Source organism: Pelobates fuscus, chromosome 6 (genome assembly GCF_036172605.1).
Source record: "Pelobates fuscus isolate aPelFus1 chromosome 6, aPelFus1.pri, whole genome shotgun sequence".
In the NCBI taxonomy this organism is placed as follows: Eukaryota; Metazoa; Chordata; class Amphibia; order Anura; family Pelobatidae; genus Pelobates; species Pelobates fuscus.
Window position 1 is genome coordinate 212,483,761 of NC_086322.1, and position 17,312 is coordinate 212,501,072.

General features: G+C 40.8%; 1 protein-coding gene across 1 annotated transcript in view; it reads right to left on the reverse strand.

The window, feature by feature from the left end:
- PDE6B (phosphodiesterase 6B) overlaps positions 1 to 17,312 on the reverse strand; it is an 87,297-nt gene that overhangs the window by 9,552 nt on the left and 60,433 nt on the right. The window contains exons 19-21 of the mRNA XM_063458712.1: positions 4,209 to 4,283; positions 2,899 to 2,982; positions 994 to 1,147 (exon numbers count right to left, since the gene is read on the reverse strand). Coding sequence (XP_063314782.1) covers positions 994 to 1,147; positions 2,899 to 2,982; positions 4,209 to 4,283 — 313 coding nt within the window. The remainder of the gene's footprint in view (positions 1 to 993; positions 1,148 to 2,898; positions 2,983 to 4,208; positions 4,284 to 17,312) is intronic.

Consider the following 17,312-nt stretch of genomic DNA (forward strand, 5'->3'; position numbering starts at 1 on the left):
AAAAAAGTGTTTTTTGTTCCATAGCAAAGTAGGCAAAATTCAAAAGAGAGCAGGAGGAGCTAACCATGTCTGCCAAACCCGAGAAGAAGAAATTCAAAAAGAACTCAAGCAATTATCGGTCAAAAGAGTTCCTTTGTATGCTTTTAAAGGAGAAATGTCACCTCAAAAATGTTTTTCTTACTTAATAACCCTTTCATCAATATTGAAAGGAAATAGATTTTTTTTTTCCAATTGAAATATATGTATGTACACCTTGGGTCAGACAATGTTTGAAAACCAACAGAGACTAACTGCTGGTTTTCAAACACTGTGTGACCCGAGGACCATTTGTATGACTGAAGAATCCTGTTATACACTAATGTTAGGAATAAGCTTTTCTCATTTAAAAAATAGTATTGAGGTGACAGTTACCGTTATCGAACACTGATTTTTTTGTTTATGTAGGAAGTACAGCAAAGTTTGCTTTAAATTCAGATGGTGACATACAATGAAACAATAATGTAAATGAAGCCCTTTGTGTGCAGTCAGTTACAATATTGTGTTAATTCTCCCCATGACAAGATTCATTTTAAAGAACTGCAGAGGTTGCAAGCCTCCCGAGATAACAAGACGGAGGTATGTGCTATAGATGGAGGTATTCCATACTGGAAAGGCTTGTAGAGTGCTCTAGTATGTTAATTGTAGATATTAAACACAGCAGATTTTGCTATCATCTTAATAAGGAATTTTATTCCAATAAAATCCAGCAGATTAACGAGCTGTGTCACAACCACAGACAGGTGACTTTTCAACCCCAACTGATCTTTGACAGCCTGAGCCAAAGTTAAAAAAAAAAAAACATTTGGATTTGAAATGATATGTATCTATAGCATTAATGAAGGTAAATTAATTGTTTGCAAGTTGTACCGACTTTTTATTCTAACAGTTGCAAAAGAGAAATTTTGTATAATTATGTAAAAATAAACGTGAGCCTTGAGGAATATAATTTCCAACCTTTTGCAGCAAGTTCTTCCTCCTTTTTTTTCTTTTCATCTTCAATCGCTTTCAGTTTGGCCTCATATACATCTTGAAGAGCTTTCCATTCCTTTCTGTTATTTAGCAGACCATCCAACATAGGCTGAATTTCCTCATGAAACCGCGAAAATTCCTTAAAGAGCATAAATAAACCATAAAAAAATACGTACTGCTTTTATATGACGTATATTATTTATATTAACTGTTGAAACACACACTTTAGGAATGTAATAATTCAGGCATTTGTGCAAAAAAACATTCAGTAATGGATTGACCAAATATCTGATGTGTACATGTGGACCTTCTTAAAGGAACTCCATATACCCCCAAACCACTACATCTCATTAAAGTGGTCTGGATGCCATGTCACCCCTATTTTAACCCTGCAGCTGAAAGCATTGCCGTTCAGCAAAAACTCCACTATTTCAATCAGATGGTCTCAGAGAAATTGTTTGGCGCAGTGTGGTGTTTTGCCACATATGCGCACTAGCCTCCCAATGCTTTCCTATAGGAAAGCATTGGATTCACTGATTTGATCGATCTCGATGATCTCAGCCAAAGAGGCAAAGCAGAACATTGGAGACCAGTGCTGCCAGGGTGAAATGGTAAGTAAAATACATGTTTTAACCATGGCAGTGGGGGCCTGGTCACTGAAGTGGTGATTATGGCACTATAGCGTTAGGAATACACATTTGTATTCCTAACACTATAGTGTTCCTTAAAGGTTCCATGCGTTCTTCTCTATAGGTCTGCATTAACATACCTGGTGTCAAGTTATTATTTCAAGGCAAAAAAAAGAATACCACCAGATATTACCCATCCCCCTAATATCAATATTCCTTATGCCACTCAGTAATATCTGCAAAGATCCGGTGAACATTTAAAGAAAAAAATATAGCAAAATACCTTGCAGTTTCTTCCCGTATCTATTGCACTTGCAGAATCTGGATACCATGCTTAACAACTGGTGGGGATGTCCGATAATTGGTAAATGTTGATGTGATGTGTTCTCTATATTACCTGCTTATATGGGTATCTCCTTTACAGTCAAAGTTAATATTGCATTGTTAGTTTTCTACCCCTTAGTTTATAAGCACAGTTATCATGTTTTTCTGTTAGTTAAATAGTTATTGCAGCGTAACTGGTGTAAACAGAATTGATACTCTACTTTTCTTACACACAAGTAACGGAATATGTTGCTCAAACAAGAAAACTTGAAATTATACTATGCTATGAATAGCTTTGAAAATGTTTGAAGTGGTTTCAGAAGATCTAATTGGTGCATAAAACTGTCTCATTCACTAGTGGTATTTTTTAGACTTGTGCGTTTCAGCCGGTACAATCTAATCAAATTCCTTTTAAGCTACACCTGACTGAATCAATCCAGAGCCTTATTTACTGAATAACAATCTACTCGACAAGTAATTTCAGATCAATTTATTCAGGTGTAGAGTAAAAGGAATTTGATTAATTCGTACCAGCTGAAACACATTGTTGCACAAATCTGTTATTTTTCCCTTACTCTGATTCTGTTCTTTTCCCTCATCCTTTTCTTCCTATTTCTTCCCCTTCTTTTTCTATTTTACCTATTTGACAATACACTGTTAATCAATGTTCCCTCCTCAAATTATACATTTTTTAAATATAAATATACTTTTTTGAGTATACAAATTCTATATATTTTTTTTGCTTTTAAGTCTGAAAAAAGTCAATAACATTGTAAACTGGTAAATAAAAAACTGAAATTACTAATGAATACAGTTATGATGTAATGTAATTCTGCAGGTGAGTACTCTAACTTTTTTTTCATTAGGATATCTATTACAACTAAATGTATGGTAGGAACAAGCAATCACTGCATTGAGAATCCAGGTTATTTCATACCTTGTATACAAATGTGCAAACAAAATCGATGAAACCACATTGCAGTTTTGGCAGTTCGGCAGCCTTATTTCTGTCCATCATTGGCTATCAATAAAAAAAGAAATAGCACTGAATGAGTTGTCAGTCAAAACCCTTTTACATAAACTATAGCATTGTGCTGGAATATATCACGTTTTATATGGATAATGATCTATATTTCAATTGCTATTTTCTGTAGATATCGAGAACATCCTAATATGTGTGCCCTATTAATGACTACAAAGGTTCATAAAACTGCAGTGCCCCCCTCCCACCCTCCATTCCATGTTGCGGAAGCGGTTTAAACCCCTTCAGTGACTTACCTGAATCCAGCGCCAATGTCCCTCAGCGCTGGGTCAGGCTCCACCCACGCTCCTCCCCCGCCGACATCAACCGGCATGGAGACCTAATGCGCATGCACGTAAATGGCCGCACAGGCGCATCAGACCTCCCATATGAAAGCATTATTCATTGCTTTCCTATGGGGATTCCGGTGACGCTGGAGGTCCTCATGCATAGCGTGAGGATGTCCATCGTCGTTTAAAACACTTTTCGTGTTCTAAGAACACGGAAGTCCCTCTAATGACTGTCTGATAGACAGTCACTAGAGAAGGACATAACCCTGCAAGGTAATTATTGCAGTTTATAAAAACTGCAATAATTACACTTGCATGGTTAAGGGTGGTGGGAGTTGGCACCCAGACCACTCCAATGGGCAGAAGTGGTCTGGGTACCTGGAGTGTCCCTTTAAATATACATTTAATGTGTGTAATTGAGAAATTCAGATATAGGGCAATTAATATTTATTAGTGGTATCTAAACTATTTGAAAAGTTTTATTTAGGGAAGCCCATTTGAAATTTAATAATTAGTTGACATCAGTAAACTATTCTGCACTAGTGTTTTGTAATTTTCGGATCACTGAATTTTATGCGACTTGGAAACTTAGCATGTCTTTTATATATTTTCAAAGTCTATTGCAGGTTTCTATTATCTATCTGTTAAACTACATAGTCCATCAATCTCAATAGTCAAGCTGTAAAATAAGAATTTATATGCCAAAAATGAATACATTTACAATGACTTTCCATATCTATTTGATTTCTATTGAACCATGTCTGAATGTGAAACATATAGTGTGCTTAATAGCTAAAACTGACACAAAAAAATATTAATAAAATAATAAGAATAGTAAAGATTAGAATACTATCGGAATTCACAGAAGCAATACAGTGTCAGATAAAACCTCAATTTATTAAGTCTCTTGTACAGCAGTAAACACGTTTTACTTACAATAGGTTGCTGCTGGAGCACTGTTCTCTCCAGGTCACCCTGCTCCCAGAACTCAGCCGCTACTAAGAGGGCCACCTAGGAAGTAGTAAAGTAAGCAAGGAATTAATTAATTACTGTATACACATAAGTAGAAAAACTAGCCTAGAGGTAATTGTATCTAGTGTTTTTATAAGAGAAACATTGACATTGGAATCAATACTTCTCATATAAAAGCAATGGATTGGCAGATGGTAGCGATAGATGCACAAGATCCTTATGTCCTCAGTACTTTTCTGTGAGAAGCATCTGATTTGACAAAAGCCATCAAGCTTGATGATTTAGAAAAAAATCAATTAGAAATAAATAAATAAATATGGGGAGCAGTATTCTAAATCCGTTCAAAGCACATCTAAGAAAAAAAAAAATTAGCACGTATTTAGATATTGCATGTATCCATCATGCATTCATTCACAAGCAAGCATTCACACAAACTAACTGATTTGAATACATTACAAGCATGCGTAATCATACTTTAACACAGATGTACGCTGCAGTTGCATTTCTATTGCTTCAATCCATTCCTAGAACTAAGCAGTACGCAGTCACACATTACAAATATTAATTCACACAAAGCTTGCTGTAACAAGGGATATAGAACCTGTCACTCCCACTCTTGGTTTTGCATATGTTTAGTTTATCAATGGTGTAGATATAATTACAACTACAATTTGGTCCTTACAAACTATAATGACTGAAGACCCACTTTTTTTTAAAGCAGCTATTTCCCACTATCCATTTTTCACATCCAGCTCCCTCTCTACCCATTTCAGATTTCTCTGCACTTGTTTTCTCTCACAATTTCTCTTGCTCTAGGATTCTGTGCCTACAAGCACCAGATCTGTAAATCCGGCCCTGAACGAACCTCGTATCCTACGTGTACCCCAGTTTGTGAAGTCAGCAGCATTGTATAGCCAACACAGGGAGACTTATCAGGGCAAAAACAAGTGCTATTCTGGGGAAGACTAGTAAATAAGGGGCAGTCATTATAGAAACCTTTAGAAGTTGTGAGCATTTAGCACTTTGCTCCCAGAATAGCCCTGTTTTGTCTTAAATTGACCCCATTGTCATGTTAATACCCATGCATATAGTGGTGTATTTCCCACAAGGCTAACAAGGCATTTGCCTTGCGCGGCACTTTTAGGGGAGGTTGCAAAAAAAGCCGCCCCCATAGAGCCCTGGTTGATTCCCTGTTAGCCTCTTTCATGGGGGGCCTAAGAGCTGGCCAGCTGGTCACCTCAGGGCCCCCTGAGGCTTTAAAATGCTCCCAGTGTGGCTGGGAGTGGGGGAGTGCGGCGCAAGGGCGTCACCCGGCTCCCGGCATCCACTAAGCAGCGTGCGAGGGAGCTGAGCAAAAGGTTTACAGCTCCCTCGCTGCCACAACTGAACGCCTGCCTGCACGCACTGCCACCCACCCAAAGCAGCAGCCAGACCAGCCACCAGTCCAGCAGCCAGCTCCACTGGACCCCGGGGGAAGAATCCACTCCAGCTCTCCCAAAGGTAGGGAGGATGGGTGGATTAAAATTAATATTTTTTTAAAATATCTATAATACTTTGTTAGTGTGTGATTGTGTCAGTATCAGGGTGTCTGTCAGTGAATGTGTGTGTGTGTCTGTCAGTGATTGTGTGTGTGTCTGTCAGTGAATGTGTGTGTGTCTGTCAGTGAATGTGTGTGCGTCTGTCTGTGAATGTGTGCGTATGTCAGTTAATGTGTGTGTCAATGAATGTGTGCATGTCTGTCCCTGTGTGTCTGAATGAATGTGTGTGTCTGTCAGTGTATGTCTGTGAGTGAGCCTGTATCTGTTAGTGAGTGTGTGTATCTGCTAGTGTGTGTCGTTCAGTGAACGTATGTTTCTGTATGTGAATTTGAGAGTGTGTGCCTGTCAGTGAAGGGGTGTGTCAGAGTGTGTCTGGCAGTCAAACTGCATGTTCGTCTTAAACAGGTAGGGACGGGGCAAATTTAGAAGGGGTGGGGGGTGCCCGAGTTTTGACATGCCTAGTACATATCCAAAATACACCACTGCATGCATACCTCCAAGTGATGCACAATAGGAGTTATTTAAACTGTTAGTGACAGGCTGTAGAGTACCGTGTGTCCGAAATGTCCCCCTCCCCCAGGGGAGGGCTGGCAGCCTTAGGCCTGGGGGGCAAAACCAGTCAAGTGGCCCATTGCGCCACCCCCCCCCCCCCCATGTGACATCACAATGCCCCACCCATATGATCTGCCATATGAACTAACGCCAGTGCTGCACACAGTGTGTGTTTACATTAGAAAGCCTGCAGGGACCAGCTATAGACACCAGAACCACTTCATTAAGCTATAGTGTCCCTTTAATGTGAGGTAAATTATAGATTAGTGTCACTAATAATATACTAGATTGCCTACTTACAATTAGATGAGCATGATGATGGGCTGCAGTTTGGCTCCACTGGTCTGGTGTAGAACAGGACCTCTGGAGGCTGTTTGCAACTGTGGTCACAAAATTCTACGTTCTGGGAGAATTGGAAGCAGCTCCATTTTTTGGGGGCCTCTTACACAGCTCAAGGTCTGGGCTCCAGTGCCTGACGGTGAGTATGCCCATAAGGCCCACTCATAAGTCCACTTATATGTTCCACCCACCCATGAGCTCGCTCACAGGGAGTGGAGTGTGTAGGGGATGTGTTATGTGTTATCTAATATGTGTGCTTATGGTATGTAGTGTATCGGGATACCAGTTTGTGCAGGTGATGCAGTGTGTTTGTGTGTAGTGGAAGCAGTGTGTATTTGTGTATAAGGGATGTATTATGTGTTTCTGGTTGTGTGTGAGGGATGCATTGTGTGAATCTGTGTTTGTATGCATAAGGGATGCAAGGTGTGTGTGTGTCTGTATGTGTGTGCATTGAGTGTAAGAGATGCATTGTGTTTCTGTGTGTATGTAAGAAAAACAGTGTGTGTGTTTGCATGTGTGTGTAAGGGTTTGCAGTGTATGTTTTTGTGTATGTGTGCAAATGATGCATTGTCTTTGTGTGTAAGGGTTGCATTGTGTGTGTGTGTAATGGATGCATTGTGTGTTTCTCTGTGTGTAAGGGAAGCATGTTCTGTTTCTGTGTATGTATAGGGATGCATTGTGTGTTTCTGTGTATGTATAGGGATGCATTGTGTGTGTGTGTGTGTGTGTGTGTGCGCGTAGTGTTAAAGAGCTCCCTGTCTTGCCCCCTGTCCTATAGAGCTGTCCCTTAGAGCTCTCCCCTGCCCCTTAGTGGTCTCTCCTCTCCCCCACCCTCCCCTAGCGGTCTCTTCTCACACTCACCCACCCTCCCTGTGCTCTTCTCATCCCCCCTCCACCCTCCCTGTGTTCTTCTCACTCCTCCCTCTGTGTGTTCTCACCCCCCTGTGTTCTTCTTACCCCCCCTCCTCCCTGTGTTCTTCTTACTCCCCCCCTTGTTCTTCTTACCCCCTTCTTCTTATTACTCCCCCTTCTTCTTACCCTCCTTCTTCTTCTTACCCCTTCCTTATTCTTACCCTCCTTCTTCTTCTTACCCCTTCCTTCATCTTCTTACCCCTTCTTCTTCTTACCCCCCTTCTTCTTACCCCCCTTCTTCTTCTTACCCCCTTCTTCTTTTTACTCCCCCCTCTTCTTCTTACTCCCCCTTCTTCTTCTTACCCCCTCTTCTTTTTACCCCCTTCTTCTAATTACTCCCCCCTTCTTCTTACCCCCCTCTTTTTCTTATCTCCCCTTCTTCTTACTCCCCCCTCTTATTATCCCCCCTCGCCTCTTCTTACTCCCTCTCTTCCCTCTTCTTACTCCCCCCTTCTTCTTACTCTCCGCCCCTCCCCTCTTCTTACTCTCCCCCCTCACCTCTTCTTACTCTCCCCCTTCCCTCTTCTTACTCTCCCCCCTCCCCTCTTCTTACTATCCTCCCCCCTCTTCTTTCTCTCTCCCCCCTCCCCTCTTCTTACTCTCCCCCCTCCCCTCTTCTTACTCTCCCCCCTCCCCTCTTTTTACTCTCCCCCTCCCCTCTTTTTACTCTCCCCCCTCCCCTCTTTTTACTCTCCCCCCTCCCCTCTTCTTACTCCCCCCTTCTTCTTACTCTCCGCCCCTCCCCTCTTCTTACTCTCCCCCCTCACCTCTTCTTACTCTCCCCCTTCCCTCTTCTTACTCTCCCCCTCCCCTCTTCTTACTCTCCCCCTTCCCTCTTCTTACTCTCCCCCCTCCCCTCTTCTTACTATCCCCCCTCTTCTTACTCTCTCCCCCCTCCCCTCTTCTTACTCTCCCCCCTCCCCTCTTCTTACTCTCCCCCCCTCCCCTCTTCTTACTCTCCCCCCTCCCCTCTTCTTACTCTCCCCCCTCCCTCCCCTCTTCTTACTCTCCCCCCTCCCTCCCCTCCCCTCTTCTTACTCTCTCCCCTCCCCTCCCCTCTTCTTACTCTCCCCCCCTCCCTCCCCTCTTCTTACTCTCCCCCCCCTCTTTTTACTCTCCCCCCCCTCTTTTTACTCTCCCCCCCTCCCTCCCCTCTTTTTACTCTCCCTCCTCCCCTTTTTTTACTCTCCCCCCTCCCCTCTTTTTACTCTCCCCCCTCCCCTTTTTTACTCTTCCCTCCCCCCTTCTTCTTACCCCCTCCCCTGTAGGTGGCCGAGCTGCACTCCGGTCCGCGGTCCCGGCCGGAGTGATAGGAAGGTGCTCAGTGTGCACTTCCTGTCAGTCTGGCCGGGTACAGGAAACAGAAACTCCTGTTCCGCGCGGAACAGGAGTTTCTGTTTCCTGTACCCGGCCGGACTGACAGGAAGTGCACACTCAGTGTGCACCTTCCTATCACTCCGGCCGGGACCGCAGACCGGAGTGCAGCTCGGCCACCTACAGGGGAGGGGAGGTAGGGAAAAGCTGCTGCAGCCGTCTGAGCGCTCTTTACAGAACGCTCGGCGGCTGCAGCATTTAAAGGGCCGGCCCACCGCGGCCGGTTCTAAAAGAATTTCGGGCGGCCTGGGGGGCAATTGCCTCCCGGCCCCCCGGCCCAGCCCGCCCCTGCCCTCCCCTTATCACCCCTGCCTTTTTATATATTAATTATATATTTAAGTAATTTCCCTCATTGGAAATTCATGAAATTCCATCTCAAAGGACACTAGGCATGTGCAAACCCTGCTGTATTTCTGGTATGCCTAGATGCTATCAAATAAGCTTCTCCAAACAGCTACCAATGAGGGTGTGGGGCCCTGCAGAACTGATCCCTATTGAATTAAAATGACACTCATTTTTTTTCCCATATCTTTTGTTAGGCTTGCCTCCCTTCATTTAACCCCTTAAGGACACATGACATGTGTGACATGTCATGATTCCCTTTTATTCCAGAAGTTTGGTCCTTAAGGGGTTAAAAAAAATAATAATAATAATCTTAGTGTTTCTAAGCTACAGCAAATAATACCTTTTCCCACATAAAATTTGGTGGGATGCTGCCCCACATGCCCATATGGACGGGTCTCCAAGTGTTTGGGGTGAAGGAGGTACAAATATTTAATCTGGCTGAGCACTATGGAATACAGTGTCTATAACATCTAAAGTGCCAAAGACAGTATTGTCTCTGTATATATTAATTTGTATCTGGCCTGTACCTTAAAACAACATTGTAGGCACCATAACAACTTCAACTAAATGAAAATGTTTGGTGCCTGGAGTTCATAGGCACTTTGTCTTGCATCAACGCTAAACATGATTTCTCAGTGGTCATGTATATGGCTGTGGGCTCTTGGCTCCTCTTCTAACCTCCCACATGGCTCCAACACAGAACAGAAAAGAGGGCAGTCAGTGTGGTCAGTTAAGGAGCCGGTCTGCTGGAATACTGTAATTCTGCATGTTTCATGCCGGCCCAATTGCAGCCCCTTACTGGAGTACAAGCTGTCACCCCATGATAGTGGGCTTGTATACACCAACACACCAACTGTACATCCCTTCGGGTGTGCATGTTCTGTTACCAGCAGAATCAATTTCAAATTCTATCCATCCAGTGCCAAAAAACTGATTAGGGTAACAATAATATCTATTAAAAATACTTTTTTTTTCTACCAAGCACTTTTTGATTGATAAAATATTAGCATAACATTTATTTGAAGCAAGAGATGCATACCTAGCATCTAAACATATCATATCATAGCAATGTTGTGAATATATTGCTTTGCAGACAAACTTAAACATTTTAATTATGTAAATTTACACAATTTTTATTTTTCATTTATTCATTCAGCCCATGTATAAATATTTGGGAAATGTAATGTAAATTCTGACATGTTTGTATAAGAGCACTTATGTAACAGGCTGTAGATGTAACAAAAATAGATAAATAAAATTGGTCAAATACCTTGATAATAGTTTTGTAAGTTTTGTAAGGGCCTTGAGAAGGTATTACTATCAGTACATCTTGCTAGAAATTTACAGGTGGTCCTTTGTGACCTACCTGTTTTACGACGGCTCGCACTTACAACCAGCTAGCGTAGGGATTCGAGGGATTCCCCACATTAGAGAGCTGGTCTATGTTTGGGGTATTTGCCCTGAACATAGATTAGAGGGATTTCCTGCTCTGCTGCGCTTGTCTATGTTTGGGGAAATTTCCCCGAACATAGACCTAACCAATTAGTTTTACGACCGAGTTGTAAGAACGGAACCCGGTCAGTAAGTGAGGAGTGCCTTTACAGGCATTATATCAATGAATAAAGGCTTCTGGCAGAGAAATCATTCCTCTGCAGGCTGGTAATCATAAGTAGACATAAATGAGGATGTTTGAGGTTTTATGGACTAGATTTAAAGGGATTCTCTAGTGCTAGGAAAACGGGTTTGTTTTTAGAATCTTGGAGTGCCCCCCTCCCATCGCCCATCCCACGTAGCTGAAGAGTTAAAACCCCTTCAGACACTTACCTGAATCCAGCGCCTTGGTGCTGGGTCAGGCTCCGCCCACGCCCATGCAATGGCCGCACGCATTAGATCTCCCCCTAGGAAAGCATTATTCAATACTTTCCTATGGGGATTCCAGCGACGCTGGAGGTCCTCAAGAAGCCGAAAGTCCCTCTATTGGCTGTCTGGTAGACAGCCACTAGTGGAGGACTTAACCCTGAAATGTAATTAGGATGATGGGCGTTGGCACCCAGACTATGTCAATGGGTTGAAGTGGTCTGGGTGCCTACAGTGTCCCTTTAATACTGTAAAATGTATGTAAATAAAAAACCTTTATACTAAATTGAGGGAGTGAAGTGGTTAAGCAATCTCAACATACTATTGCTAGAAAAAACACTTTGATTAATAGTCCATAATATATTTAATATATATTAACAAATAAATTTGACTTAATTCTCCTTAAAGGGAAACTCCAGTGCCAGAAAAACGATCCGTTTTTCTGGCACTGGAGGGTCCCTCTCCCTCCCACCCACCAATCCCCGGTTACTGAAGGGGTGAAAACCCCTTCAGTGACTTACCTGGGACAGCGGCGATGTCCCTCGCCGCTGTCTCCGCCTCCGCGACGCTCCTCCTAGTGATTACGTCGGCCGGTGGGCGAGACTGGTCTCGCTCACCGGCCGAGGAGACCTAATGCGCATGCGCGGAAATTCCGCGCATGCGCATTACGTCTCCCCATAGGAAAGCATTGAAAAATCATTTCAATGCTTTCCTATGGGGTTTTGAGCGACGCTGGAGGTCCTCACACAGCGTGAGGACGTCCAGCGACGCTCTAGCACAGGAAACCTGTGCTAGAACCCAGGAAGTGACCTCTAGTGGCTGTCTAATAGACAGCCACTAGAGGTGGAGTTAACCCTGCAATGTAAATATTGCAGTTTATGAAAAACTGCAATAATTACAGTTGCAGGGTTAAGGGTAGTGGGAGTTGGCACCCAGACCACTCCAATGAGCAGAAGTGGTCTGGGTGCCTACAGTGTCCCTTTAAAGATGTACCTGTGAATTGATACATTTCTCACTGTATTGAATTAGAATACTATATTAGTGTCCTGCTCTGAAAAGTGACAGACTTTTTCGTTGGACAATAAGTAATAGCTAAACTGAAATGTTAAATTACAAGACACACAGATTAAAGTGTAATTCATTTATAACCAGCTTTCGAACATGCTTATAAAAAACAATATCTGAATAAAAAAAAGTACAAATAAACTGTCAGGCATCAGTAAAACAATTATACATTTCTTCATTGCGGGATTCCTAAAATGAGGTCTGTAAGTTATGTGTTGAAAGTTTTGTAAATTAGCATGCCCCTGAGTTATGGGTTATTTTTTGTGCACTCATTCATACAATTAGTTACACAGTCAGTTGAGCTGGTATGTCACATTTAATAAAAGATCCATGTGAATAGCACATAGTACTGGGACAGCTTTTAACCTATTCAGCTTTACTTTGTTCGCAATGCAGTATTAGGGGCTTCATTGGCCTGGAGTTGAAAATTAGGCTGATCCTAAATAAGATTTCAAATCCCTATCTGCAACTGGACTTTTCATCCGTACATAAAACCTTTTCCACTTGCTTTAACAACTCGTAGTTTCAAATGTATAAAATACATCTAAGCAAGCTAAGGAACAGATAAATCTTTTAGGTGAATAGGAGGACCCATGGGCCTGGGGATTTTGTAGGCATCTCCTGTGTACTATGGATCTAACTCAAATTTGGGTTCCTTCAGTTGTTCATTAAATGGACACTGTAGGCACCAAAATGACTTAATCTAATTGACATGATTATCATGCCTGGAGTCCGCTGGCACTGGATCTCATATCATTGCTAAACAGTTACTCGCCATTAGCAGAGATGCTCAGTCACTGGTAGCCGGCAGCCTTGCCAACAGTGACAAAATGTTGGAGTCTGACCTATACTCTGCTTAACGCCATACCAGGGGTAGCAGGCTGCCACAGTATGAGAGTATGCCCTCACTACCCTAATCCCTGGTATGAATTAGTATGGTGCCAACATATTGTAATTGGGGGCCAAATTACAGCCTGCCAGGGACCAAGCATCTCTTGTGATGTACAGGTAGGGGTAGGGTTAGGGGTAGAGTTAGAGGTAGGGTTAGGGTTAGATTCCTGTCATCATTCCCTTAATTTTCCCTCCCTCTCCTGTTTTGCCAATTTTCAGAAATCCGAAGCACTTCTGCACTTCCGAAATTCGGCACTTCAGGACTTTGGCGGTTGGGTTCGACACTTTCGAAATTCGGCAATTCGGATGCTTCCGAATGTCCGAATTGCCAAAATTCATCCGAATTTAAATTCGTAACTAAATGAATTGCACGTCTATTTAACAATGTGTTTGTATTAGAGTGTGTATATAGCAGAGTATGTATATATGTGTAGTAGGGTGTGTGTGAGTGTGCAGGTGTGATTATGTGTATGTTTAGCCAAGAGTGTATCTGTATGTATGATTGTGTCTGTGAGTGTATATCTTTGACTGTGTGTATGTGTATCCCCCAAGAGTGTCTGGAAATGCATATCTGTGAATGTGTGTTTCTGCCCATAAGTGTGATCCTCTCTGGGAGTGTGTGCTGAAGTATCTCTGTCTGGAAGCCTACATGTGTCTGGAAGTGAAGCTCAGCCAGTGGTTTTATAAAGGGTCTCAAGAATTCTGATGGTAGCCCTGCATGTCACATAATTGCCCTCCACATACTTGCACCCTGCCTTTGCACACAAGCAAGCCTCCTGCACAAACACTCCTTTACATTCACACACTCAACACTGATCACATTGTGATTGCTAGCAATGTTTTCCCTTCTATTTATTAGAGGTCAGAGATAATAATATTTAGCGTTGGATAAAAGTTATGCTAAAATAGAATTTATTAGTATCCACATCTAATTACATTTGCTCGCATAAACAACTCTCAAAACAAGCTGAACAACTCCCATAGAGAAACACAGAAATGAAGACGGGGAATTATATTTATAAGATATACTAAGCAGCTTATGTGCAGGAATTGTATACATTTATGCCAGAAATTCTACACCTGGCTTCACCAGCGGAATTATTGCTGTTGCTGTACCGGTTGTGGGTGCCCACCAGGGAGACCAATTGTGTCTGGCATAGGTTCCCTCCTATGTAACCTCTCACAATACATAGACACCCTCTTACAACCTTCAGTCAAACTTATGAGATCTTATCTGCAAGATTCTATGGCTCTTTTAAAGTTCTTAAACAATTTTATATGGAAAGTTTTATACTGGTTACATGTGACGTCCAGTCACTATATACAATTATACCTCATGAGATAGGCTGTCAAGCTATCAAAGATATTTTAACAAAAGAAGGTAAAATTGCTGATATACAAATTGATTTTATATTAGAGGGCATTAATATTATTTTAAAAAATAATAATTTTTGTTTTTTAAACTCTTTTTATCTTCAAAAAGAGGGAATGCTATGGGAACTAGGATCGCTCCTAGTTACGCCAATCTGTTCATGGCGGATTGGGAATCTCAAGCTATTTTTAACGATCATGACTGGAGAGCGAACCTACTCTAATTTTTTAGATATATTGATGACCTTTTTTTTATCTGGGATGGTTTTGAAGATGATCTTAATTCTTTTATGAATAATCTTAATATAAATAATAGAGGTATAATTTTAACTTGTGAATACAGCAGGGAACAAATCAATTTTTTAGATCTTAATATTTTTATAAAAAAATGGTAAAATACATACAAAGACGTTTTTTAAAAAAGTTTGCGTGAACACTGCCATAGATAAAACTAGTTGCCATTATCAACCTTGGCTTGATAGTGCTCCAAAAAGTCAAATGCTAAGACTTCGTAGAAACTGTTCTGAAATAAGCGATTTTAACAAACAAGCAAACCTTCTAAAAAATAAATTTATTGAGAAAAATTATTCTGAAATAGAACTAATGGACACTATTGAAAATATTTTTTTAAAAAAGACAGAAATTAACTTTTAGAATACAAGTTGAAAAATACTGATAATCCTATGCCTTTGCCTATTATTTTTAATTTTAATAATAAAAGCAGCAACGTAAAAAAAATCATAAAAAAACACTGGCATATTCTGAAACAAGATGAAACTCTCAATAAAATTATACCAGAACGTCCTAATATGGTTTTTAGGGGAGCACCAAATTTCAAATCAATACTAACCAAGAATTTTACTAAAGAAGTAATAAATTCATCCCCATTATCCTTTTTTTCCCACAAATAAAAGGTTTTTGTAAATGTAAAATGTGTATTGTCTGTAGAAGTACTGATCCCACTGTTCCTCCCAAAGTTACCCAATTTATTTCAAAAATCACAAATGAGGTTTATAAAATCAATGATTTTATTAATTGTTCAACGAAAAATGTGATTTATCTTCTTGAATGCTCCTGTGGCCTCCAATATGTTGGAATGACTACAAGGTGCTTAAAAATGCGATTAAACGAACATTGCAGAAACATTAAAATGGATACTTCAATCATTCAGTATCCAAACACTTTGTTAAACACAATAAAGACCAAAGATTGTTGAAATGTATTGGAATAAAAAAAATGTACGATTCCATGGCGGGGCGGTAATATTAAAACCATTTTAGGTAAAACTGAAATGGAATGGGTTTATAAACTTCAAACTCTTACACCCCATGGTCTTAATGTTGATTTTGATTTGTTCAACTTCTTATAACTATATGCTTTTTTTTTATTATGTTTTTATGGACTGTATCACTTTTAATATTAGTATCTGATTTGTAATATACTGTTTTTATGTACTCTTCAATTATCACTTATTTGTTTTAATATTGTTCTTATTTTTTACTTATTATGCCTCTAGGACTATGCCTGATGACACTTTTCACTTTTTCAGCCGGCGTGGGAGTGAAAATGGCTATGCCTGATGACACTTTTCAGTGTATCAGGCATAGCCATTTTCACTCCCACGCCGGCTACACCTTTAGTGTGAGCCGACGTTTTTTTTAAGATCTCCATGACGCCCCCCTTGTTATAACGTCGGCCGCAACTATATGCGAGCCAACGTTTTCTTTTTTCTATCCCCTCAGACGTCGGCGGCTGCGCAGTGCGCGCCGACGTCTGTGCACTACATATCCCAGCACCCCATGTGGTCATTATGCCGGTCACATGACCGCATTACTAAACTAATTTTTAACCAAATTAGACCTCGTTTTTAATGTTTTAAAGCCCAATAAGGTTTATAAAGCCTATTAAATTGTATGTCTGCTAAAATAATTTTATTTTTTTATGTACTTTTCTGTTTGCTCATTACTTGAATTCTGATTGGCTGTCCTTAATTTTGGCGCCAATTTTAAAGTTTTTAATTGTTATTTAAACCTTTCTCTGCCAGGTATCAGGTTATTTCTCCATATTGATAAAGCTGTATTGGCGAAACGCGTTTGTGGATATTTTATTGTGTATTTTAATATATTAAAGATTATTTGGTCACTTCAAATTAGTGCCATTTATCTTTTTTTTTTAATACACTGTATCCTGTTTTTTACCTGGCATTTTTATTACCCCGGACTTCAAGTAATCCGAGGTGGGGATAATACCACCAGCGCTATTTCCAATGAGCAGTCGGTCTGCTCCTCTCTTGTGAGTACCATTTTATACGTATTTTATATTCATTATTTTATCCAGTGAGCACTATTGGTTGTCTCTCTTTTATCTTTGAGCGTGGAACACATCACTAACGGAGGAAATTTTCCCTATATCCCATAAGCGGGGATTGTACCGCTGTACGCCTTCAACACTAGAGCGAGTTATAGCTCTTATAAATGTGAGTTTTATACCAGCTTTTTAAATTTTATCTATTTTACTACCAGACGTATTGCACTATCCTGTTCTCTATTTGTTTTATCTTTTGCATACGAGTGAAGTTACAAGAAGGTGAACAGCGAGGATATATTTTTCCCTGACCAAGCATCTACAGACTTTGCATCCTCCATAAGAGCATTCGTAGATAAGACTCTTTTTTATTTGGACTTATCGTTATTTATATTGTTATTTTTTCATTGATTCTCCTTGGCGCAGCTCTTTTTCTTTATTCCTTTTTCATCCATTGTTTTTTAAGGGTATTTGAGGGATTCCCTTATAGGGTTACTGCCTATTTGTTATTTAGCACTTA